The sequence below is a fragment of the Salarias fasciatus genome, chromosome 20, assembly GCF_902148845.1.
Source record: "Salarias fasciatus chromosome 20, fSalaFa1.1, whole genome shotgun sequence".
NCBI lineage: Eukaryota > Metazoa > Chordata > Actinopteri > Blenniiformes > Blenniidae > Salarias > Salarias fasciatus.
The window spans coordinates 21444268-21464601 of NC_043764.1; the positions used below are offsets into that span (position 1 = coordinate 21444268).

Here is a 20334-nt window from a genome sequence, read left to right on the forward strand (position 1 = left end):
GAAAGATAATCCGCATATACGCATTTTAGCACACTTCACTCACTCCTGTTTCTTTTTTCTTTTTCTTTTTTTTTTTTTACACACGCGCGCACACACACATACACACAGTCATAGTAGCACCACGATTGCCTGACTGTCTGCACACGAGTCAATAAAATCTATAAATACAGCTGGACCACTCAGACTGCAACAATGACACATAGAGCGTCCAGCTCCAGAGGTGGAAACTTTACACAGATACAGTAATAGCTCGAACGGCCTGCTACGTGCACTCCTCTTGCACATGCCTCAACAAATAAAAAAAAATAAAAACACGCTTACCTTAAGCACCTCCATCGGCACCTGTGCAGCAGGTGGCAAAGTGACTGGCGCGTTGACGTTGATGGCCGGGGTCTGTGCAGCGGTGGTTTGTGGGTACTGAGAGGCCTGCTGCCTCTGCTGCTCCCGCCTCTCCTGCTCCTGAAGCTGCTCCCGCATCAGCTGCTGCCGCAGCAGGATGCGTGATGTCATGGCCGAGGAGCTCAGCGGGGGCTTGGAGGAGCTGTGCTGGTCCGACGGGCTGCTGGAGACGCCACATGAATGAGCAGAGACCAGGGAGGAGTGGGGGAGAAAACAGAGGGCCGATTAGAAAGGTGAGGTGAAAGGAGGCAACAAGACCGAGTGATAACATCGGCGGGGCAGCGAAAGTTCAACCGGGTGAAGGGGAGGTCAAGCAAAAGAGACAAGAGGAGGGAGATTAGTCAAGAAGGTGGATGATGGATAAAGCGTGAACATGGTGAAAGTGCGACTGAAGGGCCAGAGATCAAAAGGAAGCCTGTAATGCTGCAACAATTTCTTGTTTCATTGATTGGGTAATCTGTGTTGACAACCTGTAATTTCAATCATTTACTGAGGGATTTGCTGTTTCTTGGTGAGTAACTGTCAAAACAGGGTTGAACCAAAGAATATAAAGAAATACTTTATGGTTCATGTTCAAGTTTGAGCTTGTCTTGTGTGATAACTTTATGTCTGTGCATTTTTCATTGCCACTTTTTGTCAACTTAATTGAAATGTCTGATTGTGAGATCAGATACCGGTAGTCCTGTTTACATGAACACTGAACAATGTGGTTAAACTAATGTGCAGGTTCCGATACACCAAAGTCAGTGTGTAGACCAATTCCTTAATGCTCCGCTCAATGAAATTGGCCATTTGTCTCTTGGCCACATGCAGCTTTGACCATTATTGTGTTCGCTGCACTTCTTCGCAAAATCAAAGACATGCTGTAATTATTCTGATGGAGAGATGAGCACTAGGGCTGCACGATATTGGAAAAAACTGACATTGCGTTTTTTTGGGGGCTTGCGATATATTGCGATATATATTGCGATATTAAAAATGGAAGAATTTTCACCAGATGACCTGAATAGCTCTATTTGGGGAGATGGCCACTTGAGAGAAATACGTGGTGCTTCATACCGCTTGTCGAGCATGCGGATCATTTTTTTAAATCCCTCTTTAACGATCGACGGTGTTCAGTGGCACCATGTCTTTCGTTGGGTAAAAAGTTATTGCATCCGTGATTTGTCGATGCTGTTTGGAGTTCCTATCGTATGGTGTTATGCCGGCAAAGGCTTCTGTAATTGTTTTTTGAGAAGTTGAAGTTTCACCTGGGGTCTTTGGTTTTGCACTGGAACTACAGGAGCTTGTGATGGCGTTTCAATAGTCCAACAGGTTTGACGTATTACCTCGTGTTGAGGCAACCACGACGAGGCACTGTTGGCAGAGAACGTTTTTTGTTCCGTATCGTCTTTTTTATAGCCGAAATACATCCAAATTTCACATGTTGGCCTTTTTTTGGGGACTAAATCCTCTGTCGCTTCCTCCTGCATTTCGCCTGTGTTCAGAGTGTAGCCCATAACCCCCCCCCCCCCCCCCGCTGTGGAGGAGGGAGGGGGGCGGTGAGTACCGAGCAGGAGGGAGGGAGTGGGGGTGCGGAGCATGGAGCAGCTTGCTGCTTTTACGAAGCAAAACAAAAGTTAAAAATAATAATACTAAAAAAGAAATATTGCACATCCTGCGATGTGACTATTGCACATGCGCACATTGCGATGGCGATGTTCAAACGATATATTGTGCAGGCCTAATGAGCACGGATCATTTGCTCAAAACACTGCGTAAAGCGCCACTTGCTGGCATTGTGAAGCCGACGTGGAGTCAAATCTCAGGCAGTGGGAAACAATCGGACATGCTTTTCACATGGACTGTGTTGGGATCATACCACCTGCTCCAATCCAATCGTTTCAATCAGATAGGGCCAATTTAATCAGACAGACGTGGATACATGTTGTTGTTTTAATTAGATTGGCGTTTCACAGAATTACCTATGGTTCATATTACGTGAGCTAATGTCTGCTTTCAGATTCCATGTCTGTGCCATGTCCTGTGTCTTAAATGATTTTGTTCTGACCTTTTTCTTGGTTTCTTTGTGCTCTTGTTAAGTTTAGGTGATCAGGTTCACACTTTGATCCTGTGTTGACGTTACATTTTGGATCACATTTCTTTATTCTGGTTGTACACTAAAAACTTTTGGACTTGATAGAAAATAAACAGAAACACTGATTTTGCCTTTTCCTCAGGTATCTGTGTCTACCTGTGTCTACTTAATATGATGATGCTGATAATGAATGACTTCATTATTTAAAAAAACTAAAACTACTAGTCCTCATTTCATTGCTTGAGTCATTTCATACAAAAATCTGTCAAGTAGAATCTTGCAGAGGGTGGATTCGACACTCGAGGAAACGCTTTTCTCGCTGCATTACAGACATGACATTCACAGTGATGTAGATGAAAATATTTTTCCAGACAGAGAGGAACGTCTGGATGTGCCACACAAATTTGTTGAGCAACGTAATCTATGATCGATCATCTATGCTCAATTTTCTACACAAATAGATTTGATGAGGGGAAATTCAAATCCGAACAGCACTGAGGGAACATTTTTGCAACAAAATAATATCAGTATGCAACTTCAGATAAGCCATAAATGTTCACAGGGATTGAGAGCACCTGGATTCACAAAGTCTTTAAGACTTTAAGATTAAACTCAACAGAAAGAGGAACAATTTTCACAAAAAAGGCCGCTTCAGTTTTCCCACTCTTAAATTTAGATGGCTACTCCCCAGACAGAGTCCCGCAGGCCTAAAATAGAGAGACTCTGCTGAAGCAGAAGTTGTCGGGATGAAGCCTTCATCGAGTGAGTGATCCTTTTGATAAGACTGGGTAAAATGTCTGGCCAATCCAGCTGTGCAGTAATCGCACTAATTAGCCCGCCGAGTCAAACACGGGCTCGGTCTGCAGCGTATTCAGTGGGTGTCGAGCCCTCAACATACCATAATTCTCCCCCCAGCACAGCATATAATCTCATTGTCTGATACCACACCCACTGAACCCTGCACCAGATATCACACACAGCCATATTTAACAACCAGTGTGTTTGAAGTCAAACGAGGTGACATTAGATTTTAATAGACCTTTATTGAATCAATAAACCAGTTAATTTGAAGTTGTAAGGCCTTAATCAAAACTGAATTTTAGCTTGTTTTGTACTGTAGCATTTTAGCTCTCTCGATCCGACAGTGCTCCCCCCTCATTTACCTTTGTACAAGTTTAGAGAGCACACGCATAATTCCTTTGTCTGGGAGATTTTAGCTGATTTTGTTTCGCTTTCATCCCAAAAATTAACAACAAAAAAGCACTGAATCTAATATTAAAAGTCCTTATTTCCACTGCCAAAGCAGAAGGCTTTGATTTTTCTTTCTTCTCCTAATCTACTTCAGTGTTTCAATCCCAAGATCACTAATTTAATTTCCTTTTCTTTCTGCTTCCAGTTAAAAGTTAACGGATTAATGGAACCATCAAGAAACAGAAGACCTTTTTTTTTTAACTTATTCAAATTAAATATATTTTTAAAACAAACTGGATAAAATATGAAAATGAAAATGAAAAAGTGATTATTTACAACTTTTCTAACAAGTGACCTTATCACAACAACTGAGAGGAAAAACAACTGGAATCAGGCCTTATTAGTGATATGGGTCACGCACAATTTAGATTTAAAGTACTTTAGAAAACTGGCAAACAAACAAATATTTGTATCTTTAACTAGCAACAGAGCTAGGATGGACGGATAGATAGATAGATAGATAGATAGATAGATAGATAGATAGATAGATAGATAGATAGATAGGTAGATAGGTAGATAGGTAGATAGACTGATGGCAGGCTCCTTGTCCTTACTTCCTCCCACTGTGAAGTCAGAGAGTTTAATCTTCTGATTAAAACATGTTCACACTCCTACAAGCATTTCCAGAGAAAACACATTCTTTAACACCTCAAATACGACAACCTGAAGGTGTGGCAGCTCTTCCACACACTAGATAAGATCCACCGGTGGGTCTCTGTCTCACTGAAGTCTGAAGCGTGAGAGAAATCACAGATACAAACTCGTCTCGTGAACAAAATAAAATCCACTGTGTTATACTCACAGAATCGTCAATAACTGTGGAGTCATACGTTCTGTCTGCATCTCGATTGAACCGGAAATGTAATGATTGACAGCATCACATATACTGTCAGCAAATCATTGTTTGTTTTAATCATTTTTTGGGACGTGTTCCTTAAATCTTTTTTTTTTTTTTTTTTAGTTTTAGTCTAATGGAAAACATGCTTGACTGACTTTAATGTGTAATACCACACGACCATTGCAAAAACAAAGAAAGAAAAAACAGAAAAAACAAAACACAGCCAAGTGAAGCCGAAGGCCACAAAGACACAAGGCTGAACTTTGAGAAAGTTCTGAATGTTTATCGACCTGCAAGTTGTTTGTGTGACTTTTAAAAAGAAAAGACAGATCAACAGCAATTGTGCTAGCAGCGGTTTGAGGGTGTGCTTACACACAGAGATGCTTAGAGCTAAATGATAATGTCAGCATGCTGCAGTAGGATGTAGAAAATTACAAAACTACGATGCTGGAAAACATGGACTTCATGAAGGAAATCATCTTAAGTTAGAATGTTAGCAGTGAAAAGATGCTAAATACCATGAAATAAAGTAAATGATTTGGAAGTGTCAGCATTTTTAGCCTCATGCATCAAGAAATTCCGAGCGGACCCAAAGTCAAGCATGCTGCTGAAATGTCAGAAATGATGCTTACACAACCAGGCACCTTTGTTCATAATGGTCTTTTTTTAATATTCAAGAGAAACAATACTAAAGTATTGGAGACATGTGTTAGCTAACAGTATGAATCACTACAGCAGCTATATTGAGAACATGAGTGCTTTTAAAGACTGCATTATAATTTCAAGAGTTTTTTATGATGGAATTATGGGTTAATGTTTAAATTATGCCTTAGTCTGTGGGGGAAAAATGTCATTTTAAAGTCTATTTTATACTTACTGTCGTCAAATACATACTTCCTATATATCTTTCAAATATATTCAATAATTGATGGAACGATTACAATATTAGCTCTAAGTTTAATCACGTTACTGAGTTTCTCAGTTGAGATTTACAAAGACTTGCTGCACCGCATGATTTTATTTAATATAATCTTGATTATCAGATTGACTTGTGTGTGTTTTTTGTGCCTGATTGACCACAAACCTTTCTACAAAGCACAGCTCAAACCTCTGAGCCTCTCTCTTGCTCTCTGTTTCTATCTTTTGACCGCTGGCTCCACAGACCACAGAAACTCATAAAAAGCTCTATTGTCCTTTTTTTTTTTTTTTTTCAATTTTTTCATTTGTGTGCGTGTGTGTGTGTGTGTGTGTGTGCATGTACACACCTCTCATGTTTGTGTGTATCTCAAAAAGAAGAAAAAAAAAAACAATGGCTGTACAGTCTTGCAGAGCTCCACCCACCCAACTCATGATTCCTCTGACTGCGCTCACTATGCTCCTCCATCATACTCTAACATTAGTCAAACAATCACAGCTGCGTCTTTGATGCAGGATTTCAGAATTGACTGGCGGACAACAACAAAAGCAGCGGGGAAGCTTTGCATTTAAAAAAAAAAAAAAAACACAAGCAACAACAGTGATCTCAGGAGCAACAACAGTCAATTGAGCTTTTATCTTTAGACATGAAATTGCATGTACTGAGTATATATGAAGGGATGTAGTGAAAAGCTGCCTCCCAGTGTGACAGCTAATGCCTCCTGTTGGGATCAAAGAACAGCACTACCTAATGGATGAAAATGGAATGACAAAAACCTCTTAGGAAAAAAAAAATAATACACATCTAGAGAGACATTATCAGGTTTACTTTGTGAAAGCAAATGCCATCTAATGTATAAGTTACAAATAAACTCCTTTGATCTTCTTTCATCCGCTTAATATCAAAACTATGTGAAATTCTTTAAAATGTGCATATAAGTATTTATAAATCAAAGACAATTTGCAAATAAGTCTGAGTTTTTGATAAAATATAGCTCTCAGATAGTTCACATTGCTGAGAAAGAAACCTGCTCCAGCGATGAGTGTATTCACTTCTCACATGTAGCTGTGGGCAGGCTGCCCTTCATATGTACGTACGGTACAGTGGACACACACACACACACACATACACACACACACAGACTCCTAAACTACGCCTCGATGCATGGAAACAACACCAGAGCCGCTGAGGTGCCATACTCACAGGCAGTCAAATGAGCAGGGTCTGTACACTTGCACTCCTATGGCCTCCATGTTTGTTTGTTTTTTCCTGAAGGTGCACCACCCGCCCTTGGAGAGCAGTGAAAGTCATGCTGGTGGTGCAGCGCTGAAAGTGTGTCAGAGGGGGGAGGCTCCGGGGCCCGGCCTGGAATCTCCAATCGCTACACAGAGTCCCCAGCAGAGGACCAGCCCCGTCCGGGGCGAGAGCAGAGCAGAGCAGAGCGAGAGGAGCAGAGAGGAGAGGGCAGCGGAGGAGCCCACTGGAAACACCCCGTCCATCAGCACAGATACTGTTTCACTTCGAGACGTTTGTGGACATGTGTCGAGTGGACGGTCCGCAGCCAGGAGTACTCACTGTTCTGTGAAAGCCTTTAAATACCTAAACATCAGCGTCGTCAAAGAACGGCCGTTTCTCTTCAGGGCACTGAGGTTATTAGATAACTCCTCCTGATGAGAAAGCATTCCAATCTCTCTTCAGTACAAAAATTTGCTTTGGATTATTTCTTCATTCTGATGTTTGGATTTTACTGTGCAGAAGGATTTCCATGCTTAGATATGGTTCTGACACCCGTGAGTTTCAGGTTCATGTTCGAAGAAAAGTAACAAAGCTGCGGCTGATTATCTAATATTGGTCACTACTGGGAAAATTTGGAACCAGGAAATTTCCAGAACTCAAGCGTTTCCAGCATTGGCCGTTCAGATTCAGTTCACGGGGACGTGGGTTCGATTCCACATCTTTCAGCATGGAGTTTTCATCTTCACCTGAGAAACAAAACGAGCCAAACAGCCACTCAAACGTCAAAACACAGTCAAACAACGCCACCACAGACACAGGTTCTTGAATCTGTTGGCAGCATTTTACTAACCCGCAGCACTGGATTGAGGAAGGGAGGTGGGACCTGGTGTGTGTGGCACCAACTGTGCACGTGGGGTCCAACATTTGCTCACTTTGGGCTTGCTTGTTTTGCATACAACCAGTTTCACTCAAAATAACAATCCTTATTCCTACATATTATAAATTCATGTAATTTGCATACACAAGAGGTCTATCCCTGGAGGTACAGGCCAAGAGCACAAAAATCACAAATTTAACATAAACTAAGCTTCTAAAACGTCACCAGTGGAAACTGCAGACACTCAGGACCAAAAAAAAAAAAAAAAAAAAAACTTTTTTTTTTCATCCACTCATTCTTTTATTTCTTTCATAAGGTTTTTCTGACCTGAGACAAGTGTGCCACTTTTTCTGGCCACATACGTGTCATTTTTGTAATGGCACTCACACAACCATATTAATCGATGGTTCCCTGATACTATACATCTACAGCAGCTCGCCAGCTCCATCTCCAGCGATGACTCCCATCCGCTCGCCGGCCAGTTCCAGTATCTTCAATCTGGAGATTCACATTCCTGACAACTCTACAGAAGTAGCTTTATCTGTGCTGCTGCTTCTCTTTTAAATCCACCTCACTAGACATTTTTTTCTTCTACATCGGGAGCCCAGTTTGTATGTCCCGGTATTCCTGGAATTAATCTTTCTTCCAGGAATTTTTGGTATCTTAAATTTCCATTGTTCTTTTATCCACCGGAAATCTTGCTCTTAACAACTGTCATACTGGTATTTTGATGGGTCTTTTTAACTGTGCTCTTAATCTACCTTTAAGTCGCTGCTATGAGCAGCTGTTCATGCCTTTGTGCTGCTGTTCCTTCCTCGGTATTTGTCTGGCCTTTTTAATGTCTGTAGTTTAGCAAAACTCCTCTCCTGCTTCTCTATAACAAATCTACCTCGGGGTATAAATAGAGTCACCTTGACCAGGAGAAATCTCAAGTTATAAAGCAGCCGAGAAACACCAGCACATAAACTTGGCTCTCTCTCCTGGCGCTGCCCTCCTGGCTGAATACATACTCTCTCTGCTGGAGTACAACTCCGTGATTATGACCTTACATGACAGTACATCGATCGAGCAGGACCCCACTCCAGATCAAACACAGCTGGCACTATTCCCCTGATCCTACCACTAGCAGGCTGATTAGTAATAACAGAAAATGTCTGCATTCATTTCAAGAGCATTATTATGCAGACCTTTCAGGTAGAAGTAAAGAAAAACATTGTGAAATATGAAAGCAAGAAAATGCATAAACTGTACAATTAGGAGCAAATTAATAAATAATCTACTTACTTTGTGCATTTGAAAACAATACTGCACAATATTTATGTAAAATGAAAAAAAATCACCTGTGTAGCATCAACAATATATAATTTAAATGTATGAATAGATGGATAGAAAACATTTTCTGACCCCAAAGATGGCATCTCTTCAGTATATTTGGGGTGACAGTAGCTCAGTTGGTAGAGCAGGTCGTGAATGGTTGGTGGTGGTCGGAGGGGCCGATGGCGCAGATTGGCAGCCTCGCTTCCGTCAGTCTACCCCAGGGCATCTGTGGCTACAGTAGTAGCTTACCACCACCCAGTATGGTGTGAATGAATAATGCAATGCAATGTAAAGCGTCTTTGAGTGTCCTGAAAAGCGCTATATAAAACCAATGCATTATTATTATTATTATATGCTCTTCTGCACCTTTCTACTCAAATAACCTTTGACTCAATACTCATGGATTACAAAATGCACTATATTCTTAAACAAGGGCAAACAATATTAATAATGCCTCCAAAGCATGATCCAGTTCAAACCATTACATAACTGGCTCATCACCTTCATGCTGAAGATCCACAGCATCCTACGTCATCGTGCAACAAAACAGGTTAAGCAGTTAAAACCTCCAAAAAGATAATCAGGAGCATCATGTGGTATTTCCAGGAAGTCAGAAGTGGTTAGGATGACTCCAAGTTGCCAGGTATTGTTTCTGTAATTAGGCTCAGTGTCCTTCATAATGCCCCTTGCTTGTTTTCAGGAAGGACAGGCTACACTCACGCCTGATTTTCTCCTCACCCTGTTTGAACAAAGACAATCGAGAGCATCCAAGGACATCTGGGAAGATTTTACAGATTTTTTTTTTCTCCAGTCAGATGAATGAATGCATGAAGCTATTCAGTTCATCTGAGTAACAAGAGTCTTACAAACACAGCAGAACAGCTTTCCTATAACCTTCAGGGTGACAATAATAAACAATTGACACATTCTTCCAATTGTAAAGGAACTCCGGTAATGATTCATAGCTGAGGAATATAACTGTGTCTGCATTTTCACACTCAATAAGCATGGGAAAAAAACTGAGACAATTGTGAGTTTCTTGAAGACAAACAAGAAACCTTCAATGTGCATCTGCAGGGATTTCATGTTTGATTTCTGAGTTTCATCTTTAGAAGAAAGGCTTTTCCATGCAGATCTGAAATTTCTTCACTGCTATCAGCTTCAGGTTTGTAATCATTTGCAGATTTTCTATGACGGATTTATAGTTTGCCTCTTAGAAATATCTGCCCAAATGTACTTGTTTCAAAACTAACAAATCTGGTGATGTGAGTGGCTTTGTAGATAGTCAAACTTAGCCTCTTGTTGCTGCAGTTCCCGCTGCTCACCAACAGAGGCAGACAAAGATCACAGGTCAGTGCAATTACAACTTCAAAACAAAATTGGGGGGAAAAAAAATCTAGTTTGAGAAGATTTCCAAATGAGGAAATGTAGAGCAGACATGCTCTTCAATGAGCCAGAGAGCTAGGCACACGGAGCAAAGAGATCCCCACTGCAGGACGAGTCGTTCTGACTCTATTTTACTCTGGCTGCAACAGCTGTCTGTGTCATTTAGCCCCGACGTTCGTTCTTAGATCACGATTTCAGACTCTCCGGCCTCTCTGGCATCCCTGTCTGGGACAGCCCAAGAGAACAAGCTGCTCTGGACATCAACTTTAATAACCCTCCACTTCTGACCCAGCTCTCCATCACTGGCACATTGCTTTGACTACCTTCTGGCATACTGAACACTTTATTACATAATGTATCTCCATCCTTTAAATTAATCAGCTTTCATGTTGACACAAACTTATGGACAGTCTGCAACAAACTACACAGGTCTTATTGGAGTTATTTAACTCAGTATCCCTCAGGGACTAGAGCAAAGATTCTCTTTCAGGAGCTTTAAATTTTATGTTTATCACCCTAGTCTTCCAATCATATTATGTAATCTGACTTTCTGAGCAAAGTCCTGACATGTTTCCCCACAGACAAGCTGACAGAAGAAAAAAAATTGATTTTGGTCATCAATAAAGATCAGTAAGTTTATAAACTAGTACCACTGTACACTTAAAAACCTGAAATGAGCATTTGAGTTTCCCTACTGCCCCAAAAGACCAAGCAAACAGGGATTTTCCTTTGAATTTCAGGGCCAACATAAGTTCTGTCACACACTTTTAAAGGGATGGTGACAGTAGGGAAATTCACAAGTTTGCAATGCGTCTCCAGCTACTAAATCCAAAAGCTGAAAACATCAGCTTTTCAGCACTGGATCAGTCCATGAAGCACTTGGTTGTTTGGGGGATATTTTGGACCGTTTGTAATTTAATCTGCTAATGTTATTATCCACCCTCTTTGGGAATTTAACTCATTGACTAATTACACTGTAAAATCCCAAGTGTGTGTTTGTGAAACAGGAACAGACAGACTTTGCTGAGATTTCCATGGCCCCTGAAAGGCTTCACCACAGCACCCAGGTATTGTTTTAAATACACAGCAGGAAAAAAGAGGCAGGAAGTGTGTGTATTGTTGTGTGCACAGTGGAGACTGCATGTGAATCTGTCCGCCAGAGCTGAGCGGACTATGAGGTTGGCGTAGCAGCTGTGTGGTAGCAGTTCAGTAGCAATTTAAAACTCAATAAAGTCTCCAGAACAAAGGCAAGTCTCAGTGTCACTGCCACCCAGGAATCCCGCCCACCATGTTCAGTTTCCGCTGTCTTTTGCAGATAGTGTCAAACAGATGATCAGAACCACGACTTTTTATGGCGTTTGATTTATCATTGACTGTATTGGCTTGAAGAGGAGTAACTTAAAAGCATTGGTGCTTAGTTCCAGTCCACACAGAGGAACAGCATTTATTTTCCATACACACACACAAAACCCCATCAAGAAATGTGTCCGTCTGCATAAAAAAAACAGAAGCACGACAGAAAATGGTTTTGTCTACACCAGCTCTGTAGTAATACTGTAGCACCACAAGTTTTTTCATCTACATGGAAGACCAGAGTTGAAAACCAGCGGTTCTTCTCTCTCTGAAAACACTTGAGATGTGCAGACAGAACATCTAGTCAATCTAGCTTTGATTGTCAGGTCATTTTCTGTTGTAAGTCTCCTGGTTGTAGGTAGCTTGTGGGAGCAGTCACTTGGCGGTGGAGTGAACACTGACTGATGCTGCACAACTGTGACACTGGCCATCGGCAGACTCATCTCACTCTAAAACCCTTTTCAGACATGTCGAATTAGATATACTGTAACTGTATATATAGGGATCCTTTTATTTTTGGTATGTATCTGTATTTTGTATACGTTATTGACATTTCTGAAATGAATTAACTTAAAAACAGACTATAGATTCCAAAACACCATCAAAGATATTGTTTATGTTTCATCTGAAATATATTGGCCATGCGTGTTTGGTGGGTTGACCTTGCTCCTTCAGATGTTCATAGTTTCACAAATGTGAGGAAAATCCTAAAGTCAAAGATCCAATTTTTGCATTTGTGGTCAAAGTCTTTTTGGTAAATTCATTTATTAATCAATGAGATTAGTCTTTTTTAAGGGACAGCTATTGCATGGCACTCTAAAAACAAAAACAGAAAAAAAAAAACATCCTATAAGCATGTTTTTTAAGTAGTAAAGAAAAAATGATTAGAATTGTGCAAACCTCAAAAGCTGGAATTTGAACAAATTGGAACAAAAACAGTGTTTACCATTATATGTTTAATCTATGTAGTGTTTGCTTACATTTGTTTCCCTTTCATGGTGTCATGCAAGTCCCACAGCAGCTCCCACTGTGTGAAACTTGAATATTCATAGCGGAGTTTTGACAAACATCATGCATTAGTAAGCATAACTTAGGCTTTTCAGACTTTCAGCATAAATTTGTCTGAGGGTGCAAATAAACGATCCCCGAGCTCACAGTTTCAGTTTTAACACATCCACCGCTAAATTTAAAAGCTTATTTACACCGCATTGACGACTAGTCTCACCGACTGTCTCACATCTATATTAGGCACAAAAAGTCTGGCACGCCGTCTGCTGTAGTCTGCCTGCACTGTCAAACCGATACGGAGGGAGCATGGAAACAAATAGATCTGCGAAAGCTATGCTGACATGTTGTGAAGAGTTCAGATTTAGAATTTGCCGGGGCAAGTATTGCGAGACATCAGACAAGTCAATAATCAATCGAACTAATTATAACCATTTTACTCAACAATGTCTCACAACACAGTCATTGTGACTAATATTGTGCTGGGTCATTGTCATGTGATGAGAAGAGGAAGTGGGACACCTTCAATCAAAACAACTGCTTGGGCAACTTCACATATTCCGGGGGAAATTACATTACTAAAAAGAATGTGAGATTTTCCAAAAGCAGCTCTGAAATTTACTGTGATCAGCTGCTGCTGCTGCTGCTCGGCACAGCACAACACAGCTCAGATTCAGCCCATGTATGTGTAACAGTGTAATGACATTTCACTAATGAAGAAATTGAAGACATTAGCTTGAAAAATGCAGAAGTGGGTTAAAGGTTAGGCCTATCCACAGAGGACTATTCCTCCCCGTACACAGAAGCTTTGGATTTTAATTGATTATACAGAAAAGTTGAAGAACCACGAATCTGCAACAAATATTAACAACCACAGAAGGGAAAGTATCAGGAATTCAGAAAACTTCTGCAATAAAGCCTCTGTCTAAGCACAGTGGTGCACTGTCTTCTGCACGTCTCACCCTGACAATGAGGCCGTGTATCCCTACCTCTAAACTACGCAACAGAGAGGTGTGGAGAAAAAAAATACAGGAAAAAAAATCAAGACAGCATTCTGGGAATAGCTGCAGTAGTCATCATCTTTATCTCCAAGGTCCTGATGGGTTTCATAACTTCCCAGTAATGTCACAACTCGGCTGTGTTTCATTATTTCAGAAATAAGTCATATCAAACAGCTGAGTTTGGCCCAGAATAAAAATGCATCACTGGTTTGAGTTTTTGAGATCAGCACTGGTCCCGTCAGTCCAGTCAGGATGTCAGGCTATCACTTCCTTGAGAGCAGCGTGGCATTTTGCCAGGGCACAAGATGAGGTATAGATTTTTCTTTGATATAAAACTGCTGTTTCAGCACAGTCGAAAAGCAGCAATTTTTGCCCAATCCAAAATGTCTTCTCAGAACATCCCTTCACAAATTATATTTGCATAATGCAGGACACCCGTCCAAACACAAGACATCAAGCATCCAGCATATACCCCTGCTAATCCAAATTAATTGATTTGTTGATCAAATTAGTAAATATTAATGATGAGATGTAGAAGCACTGATAGATAGTCAAGGGATGGACAATATGCTTTTATGTATTTCATTGTGTAAGTGGTATCAATTGTGAATCCGTTGTCAAGATGGCAACAAAACACACTTCAAACAAATCCTTAAAATAACTTCAACACTCCATTGACAAATAAGCAGTCATTTCCCGCATCAAAGACGTCTTGACGTAAAACGGTATGCAAACAGACTTATGAGATATCCTGATCATTGTGTGGGACTTCCAAAAGAAAGTTCAAAGGTCAAATCAGACCATAGAGACCAGACTCAGCATAACGTTGATTGTTTAGAGAGGCTTCAGTGAGTCCAGGCTGTAAATACAATTCTAATTGCTACAGAGTGACTTCAGTATTTCTGTTTTTGTCCTGAGACGTCACATTGATTTTTAGTTTCTGCTTTAAGAGAGGTCGTCTTTATCTTTCGCATTGTACCTAAATTAATAATAAGATTGCTGGATTTATTTGACAGGTGTAAACAGATTTCCTGCACTGTTGCACCACTTAAGCGAACGCTTGCATCAGCTATTATGAGATGTCATCTAGCTTAAATCGAGATGTGATGATCATCACGTACATTTCACTCTTCTGGGACTGCAGAGAGACTCTCTGAGAATATTCTTATGGAGGTTTTAGAGGGAATCCACCTAAACCCAGCTCTCCGCCCAGTTTTAGGACAAAACAAAGTGAGGCTGAGCAGCATCTCTCCAGACGCTCACCTTTCGGCTCCTCTACGAGCTAATATTTAAAGTTGATGTTGACAAGACAACACCCAAGTGTTGCATAACTTCATGCCAGCAGGATAACCGAAAGGACTGAGAGGCAAGTTGAATCCCCCTGTCCAGATCCCGGCGCCGGGACCCGCTCCCGACAACATCCCCGGGAAAGCTTCGGACATGCGGAGGACCCAACAGAGAAAGTCTGCAGCGTAATTATCACCTAAACACCAAATCCGCTCCGGCGTGGGAAAAATAACTGTCCACATTCGAAAAAGAACTGACCTGTTTTTCAAGGGCTGACTCTTCAGTTCGTAGTACGTTTTTGGCTCCTCTTGAAAATCCTCCCCAACCTCGAAGTCGGGAACTATACCCGATTCCGACTGCATGCTTGCAGATGTCAACTTTTGGGAGCGTTATACCCTTTAAAAATAACAGACGGACGATATTCGTGCCGCCGCACTTCTCTCAGTACCAACCAACTGTCAACGCAAGCCGCCTCTGTCCAGGACCCGGAGCTGTGTAGTCCGGGAGCGGCAGCCAGGGCGCCGCGGCCAACGGGCTGGCGGGGCCACTAAAACTGCAAGACCCACAATGCACCGCGGTGATGACTCTCAGCATTGCTCTGATTGGCTGGAGCATCCACGGGGATCTCACACAGCCTCATCTGCTTCTAAAACAAGCGTTAAAGTTTTACGACACGTTTCATAACTCAACTTGTTCATATGGAACCATTTACATCACTTTTACATTTAAATTTAAATTTTAACCGCTGATGATGTAACACAGGGCTTTTGGCTTAATTAATCTGACTGCACCATAATGACATACATGTAATCTAGTTTCGTTATTTTGTCTGCCAAATTATAAATCATCTAAGATAATTACAGTTAAGTTTTACATTATTTTTCAGTGACAGTCTAATTTTTTTCTAGGGACAATATATGAAACAGTCCAATCTACATGTTTTAAATAATTGAAATCATGTGCGTCTTCCCTGTGGAATAAACAAACCACTTAGGAGTGCATACAATACGTACTGTCTGAATGAACACAATTAATATATTGCTTGTGTATTTTAATGAAGAGAGATGCTTCACTTTGGCAGGGAGCAATCACTCTAACTGCATAGAGAAGAAAAGCCAATACTGGGTCAGATGTGATCATTACAATGCAGAGGATCAAACTAACCGAGCATAATGTACAGAGTGACCTTGAAAGCCCCGCTACATTTGCAAAGTATGAATCAGCCGCTGGTGAAGTCATGTTCAGTCATTACGGGAATTGACTTCAAGTCAATAAATCACGATTACATTCGTTCGAAGCTTGCCGTTTTGTTTAAATTGATGTCAACTTTAGCATAAAATCTCCTCGAAAATGTCACAGTATGATTGAGCTTTAGCAGCGTAGACTGCATGCAGTTTCCTTGTTTGCATTCATGAAATCATGCAGTAATTGCCACCAGAATTGCACAAACCTGGAGACTCTGTCCACTCTCATGCCTGTTTCCACTGGTTTCCACTGCAGACGCACTGATCTCTCCCCCAGCTCCACGCGCTCCTGTCTGCACAAGTTTCTTCTCCTCAGTTGAACTCTCCACTACCGCTTGGGGGCAGTATAGAGCTAAGAAAAGCTGACTTGTCAGCCCACCGGGCTCCTTCTATGACAAAATGGAAATTTTACGGAAGTTCAATATTTGCATTGCCCTCGTCTTGCTGAACTGGTTTTAAAGTTTGAATTTCACTCATTCAAATCGAATGCAAATGCAGGTGGAGCGTGTGCAGATATGAAAACTGAAAATGAATTCACGAATTGCATGAAAGCTAAAGAAAGGCAACTAAATGGAAAATTCAGAGCTAATATTTCCAATATTTTGACTTGTTTTTTTTCCTTAACATTCAAAATTCATTTTAAATCAGAATAGAGAATGAGAAGTAGACGCTGCAGGGTTTCACATTCAGGTGAAGAGAACGGAGACGAGCACACAATAGACCAGACACACATATTATTATGGCTGCTGTAGTTGGGTGAATAGAGGCACTGATTGCTTAGTCCCTCCACCCTCAACTCCCCACGCGCAGCACCCCCCCCCCCCCCCCACACACACACACACACACACAGAGGCCCCCAGAGTTTGTAGACAACAATGCCCTTTGTGATTCCTTAAGCACAGATATTTCATACTTCAGATTGTCTTGTTTGATGCTAATTTTGGCTTAGAATGAAATTTTACAAATAACAGCTTATACCAATAACCCATGCAAAAACACAAGCAGAAAAAAAGTTTAACACATGGTCCCGAATCTAGATCTAGAAAGACTGAATATGAATATTCAGAAGTTCAGCAGTGATTTACAAGTGAAATAATCCCAGATAATACCACAGCCAATTCAATCTGGATAGGCTGCTAGTCCATCACAAGGCAAAACACAGACAGACAGACAACACAAATCTACTCCTATGTTTAATCGAGCCACTAGTTGACCTCAGATGCATATATTTCAATGTGGAAGGAAACTAGTATCCGCAGAAAACTCATGCATGCCCAGGAAGAACATGCAAATCCGACTACAGCTGCAAGCTCCACATAATCGAGGCATTTCTTTTTAGCTGAAATTTGTTTTGGCCTGACATGATCCTGTACCACCCTTCAGACAAATGTCAGAATTTCAAAGTAAAAGCTGACACTGGATCAAAAGCAGCCATTGGTCGGCTGCACTGGCAATTTGACATCATGCTGGCCGTGTGCCATGAGATAACTGAACACATGGAAATAATTACAAAGGCTAACACATCATTATTTGCACTGTTATGTGCCGATTTAATTAGTGACAGCCAGCGCAAACACTGCAGGCTCAGAACACAATATGAACTGCGAGTAAGTGTGGTCAAACAGTTTTTTTGCATTCAGGTGTGAACAAGCAGGACACTTTGCTTTTGTTTTTAGTCACCGTATGTACATAGGCTGGCTGTTGTCCATTGCTCATCAGTGACCTTTGTAAATGAACACCTTCTGTACACTGAAGTCAAAACCAGATCCTGGAACTTGATCCGGGAGCAGCACAACAATGGGGAAGGTTGTTGTTGACCGTCACCAACTGATCAGTTTGTCTTCAAAAGTAAACAGTGAAGAAGTGAAGTCTCTTAAAATCAATCAACTAGCAGCAATCTACTCAAGTATCTGAGAGAGAGACAGGCCTCATTTAGAGAATTTAGGGGGACGTACGCAGTACCACCTGCCACTGACATGAAGACGAAGAGGAAGAAGCAATCTGCAAATGGCAACAGTCACACAGTTCTGGCGGTAATGCACCTTAAAGCTGGAGTCACCTGCCAAACAGCAACAACAGCAGCAACTTCCTCAACAGGAGGATTCTACAGAAATGTTTTTCATTTGTCAGGATTTATGTACAAAGTTATAGGATCTTGATGTTAAGTTTCCTGAAGAAATTTTCACTGTTGCATGAGAGGACTCGCTCCCTTCGCCACAGACAACCACTTTGTCCAACCAACCATACTCTTATACAATAATTAAAGAATTGTAATGTTTATCGAACTTTTGTTTATTGTTTTCTGTTTAATCTGTGAAGACATTTTCCTTTCTTTGTTGATAGATCGCTTTCATTTTTAAAAATTAAAAAAGACTGGAGGGTTTTTGTTAAACATGATGCAAAATTGCCCACGAGACTCAGAAACCTGAGTTATCTTTCCAGGACCAGAACCCTGAAAAAGATTAAAAAAAAAAAAAAAAAAAACTCACTCCCCTGTCCTTTATTTTCATAGTTTCATTGTTTTCCTGTCAGGTTGTCTTTTTGTCTTTTCAGTTTACCAAACTGCCATGGCTGTGCCTGATAGCTGGTGGTCATGGTTTACTGCTTGCTGCTCATCAGTTCATCTTGCTCTTCTTTCTAATTGGAGATGTAAAACTCATTCGGTTACACTTTGACAGTTTGGGTGTATTTGCATCTGACTGACATTTGACTGTAATTAACAAGGAACAAAAAGACAATTGCAGTACTGTCAATTGTGCGTGGAAAATGGGATAAATATTCCTAATTTGAATAGCTAATTGATATGGATCAGTTATTGCAGTAGTCCAAAATATTTGAATTCCACTCTGAAAAACATGAAGCTGAACTGAAAGAGAACTAGATCTTCTCTGTGTTAATTTTATTATCTAATGCTTGTAGATTTATTGATTGCAAACCTTTATCAAAAATATACAGTAAATGTACACTTTTTAACCTGATACATACAAAGAAACTGATTTGGTAATTGTCCCAGTTCCCAGACTGAATTAAATTAGCAGCATGCCATTGATGACAGACTTTATTTCCTAATGAGGGTAACGAGGGCAACCAGACAACCCTGCTCTTTTGTTTACGAAAGCATTTTTCCTGTAAGGAGGAGACTCACTGGACAGATGGTTTTGGGGGATCTTAATGAGATACTTATTCATGTCTGATGTCAGAAATCCAAGAGCAAGTATGAGGGGGGGGTGGGGGGTGGGGGGGTGGGGAGGCCCCGCTCTGGCTGACAGGCTTCAGCGTATTCTGCAAACTGAACTGACTCCGCAGTTCTTTCATTTACGATTCTAATTACATTTCCGCCTGTTTATGTCGTAGCTAAGCCATCTCCATATTTTATAGTGACACAGAATTAGATGCTATTTGGTGCCACATATTGAACTGGGGAGCCTGTTTCTTATGGGAAATTACCAGCTGAAGCAGAGAAGAGACAGTATGAATATTTCAGGAGAGCTGTCACTTGTGAGCAGGGATGGATGTCACATGTGAAAGGCACACCAATGATCCAGCTCGACTGTGCTGCGCCTTTTGCATTGCATGTTAAAGAATGGCACAGAGGTACGTTTGTGTTGCTAACATTAAATGGTTTATCACAACTTCTGCACAATGGAAACCACGAGAAACATAAAAGTAAATGAACAACAAGGACAACTTTCCCCATTCAACAGAATTTGAGCTTTATTCAGTAAATGTCATGGAAAAGTTCACCCAAGTTCTGGTGCAATGGTTGGAGAGCCTGCTTGGATTTCCAGTCATTGAACCAAGCCCTTAATCTTTTACTGGCCAGAAGTCCAATAAAGCCATCAAATCATCCTGCAGCCTGTTGAAGTCAGACGATGGCTGTGGATTTGGGGGTGGGGGGTGGGGGGTGGGGGGGTCCATTGCGTGCCAGGCTTGCATTCAGGTCGGGGGACAGATCCCCACAGCGAAATCAGGACAGGGAGACATGACACCCTCTGTGGCGTGCTGCTCATCACTGACAACCTGAAGCACCAGCAGGTGGATTTTCAAACTGTGGAATCCGTGGATGGATGGATGAAGGCTGGATGATCGATAGATTTATGGCTGGATGAAAGGGATGGATGGATTTATGAATGGATGGATGAAAGAT

General features: G+C 41.1%; 1 protein-coding gene across 4 annotated transcripts in view; it reads right to left on the reverse strand.

Annotated features, from left to right (window-relative positions):
* Nucleotides 1–15400, reverse strand: part of LOC115408343 (microphthalmia-associated transcription factor-like) — a 31368-nt gene extending 15968 nt beyond the window's left edge. For 2 of the 4 annotated variants that reach the window (XM_030119049.1, XM_030119047.1), the window contains exons 1-2: nt 15202–15400; nt 322–559 (exon numbers count right to left, since the gene is read on the reverse strand). In XM_030119049.1, coding sequence (XP_029974909.1) covers nt 322–559; nt 15202–15305 — 342 coding nt within the window. In that variant the 5' untranslated portion in view covers nt 15306–15400. Of the gene's footprint in view, nt 1–321; nt 563–15201 lie in introns of all 4 variants that reach the window. The other 2 variants (XM_030119048.1, XM_030119046.1) reach the window with 1 other exon arrangement.
* Between the last annotated feature and the right edge of the window lie 4934 nt (nt 15401–20334).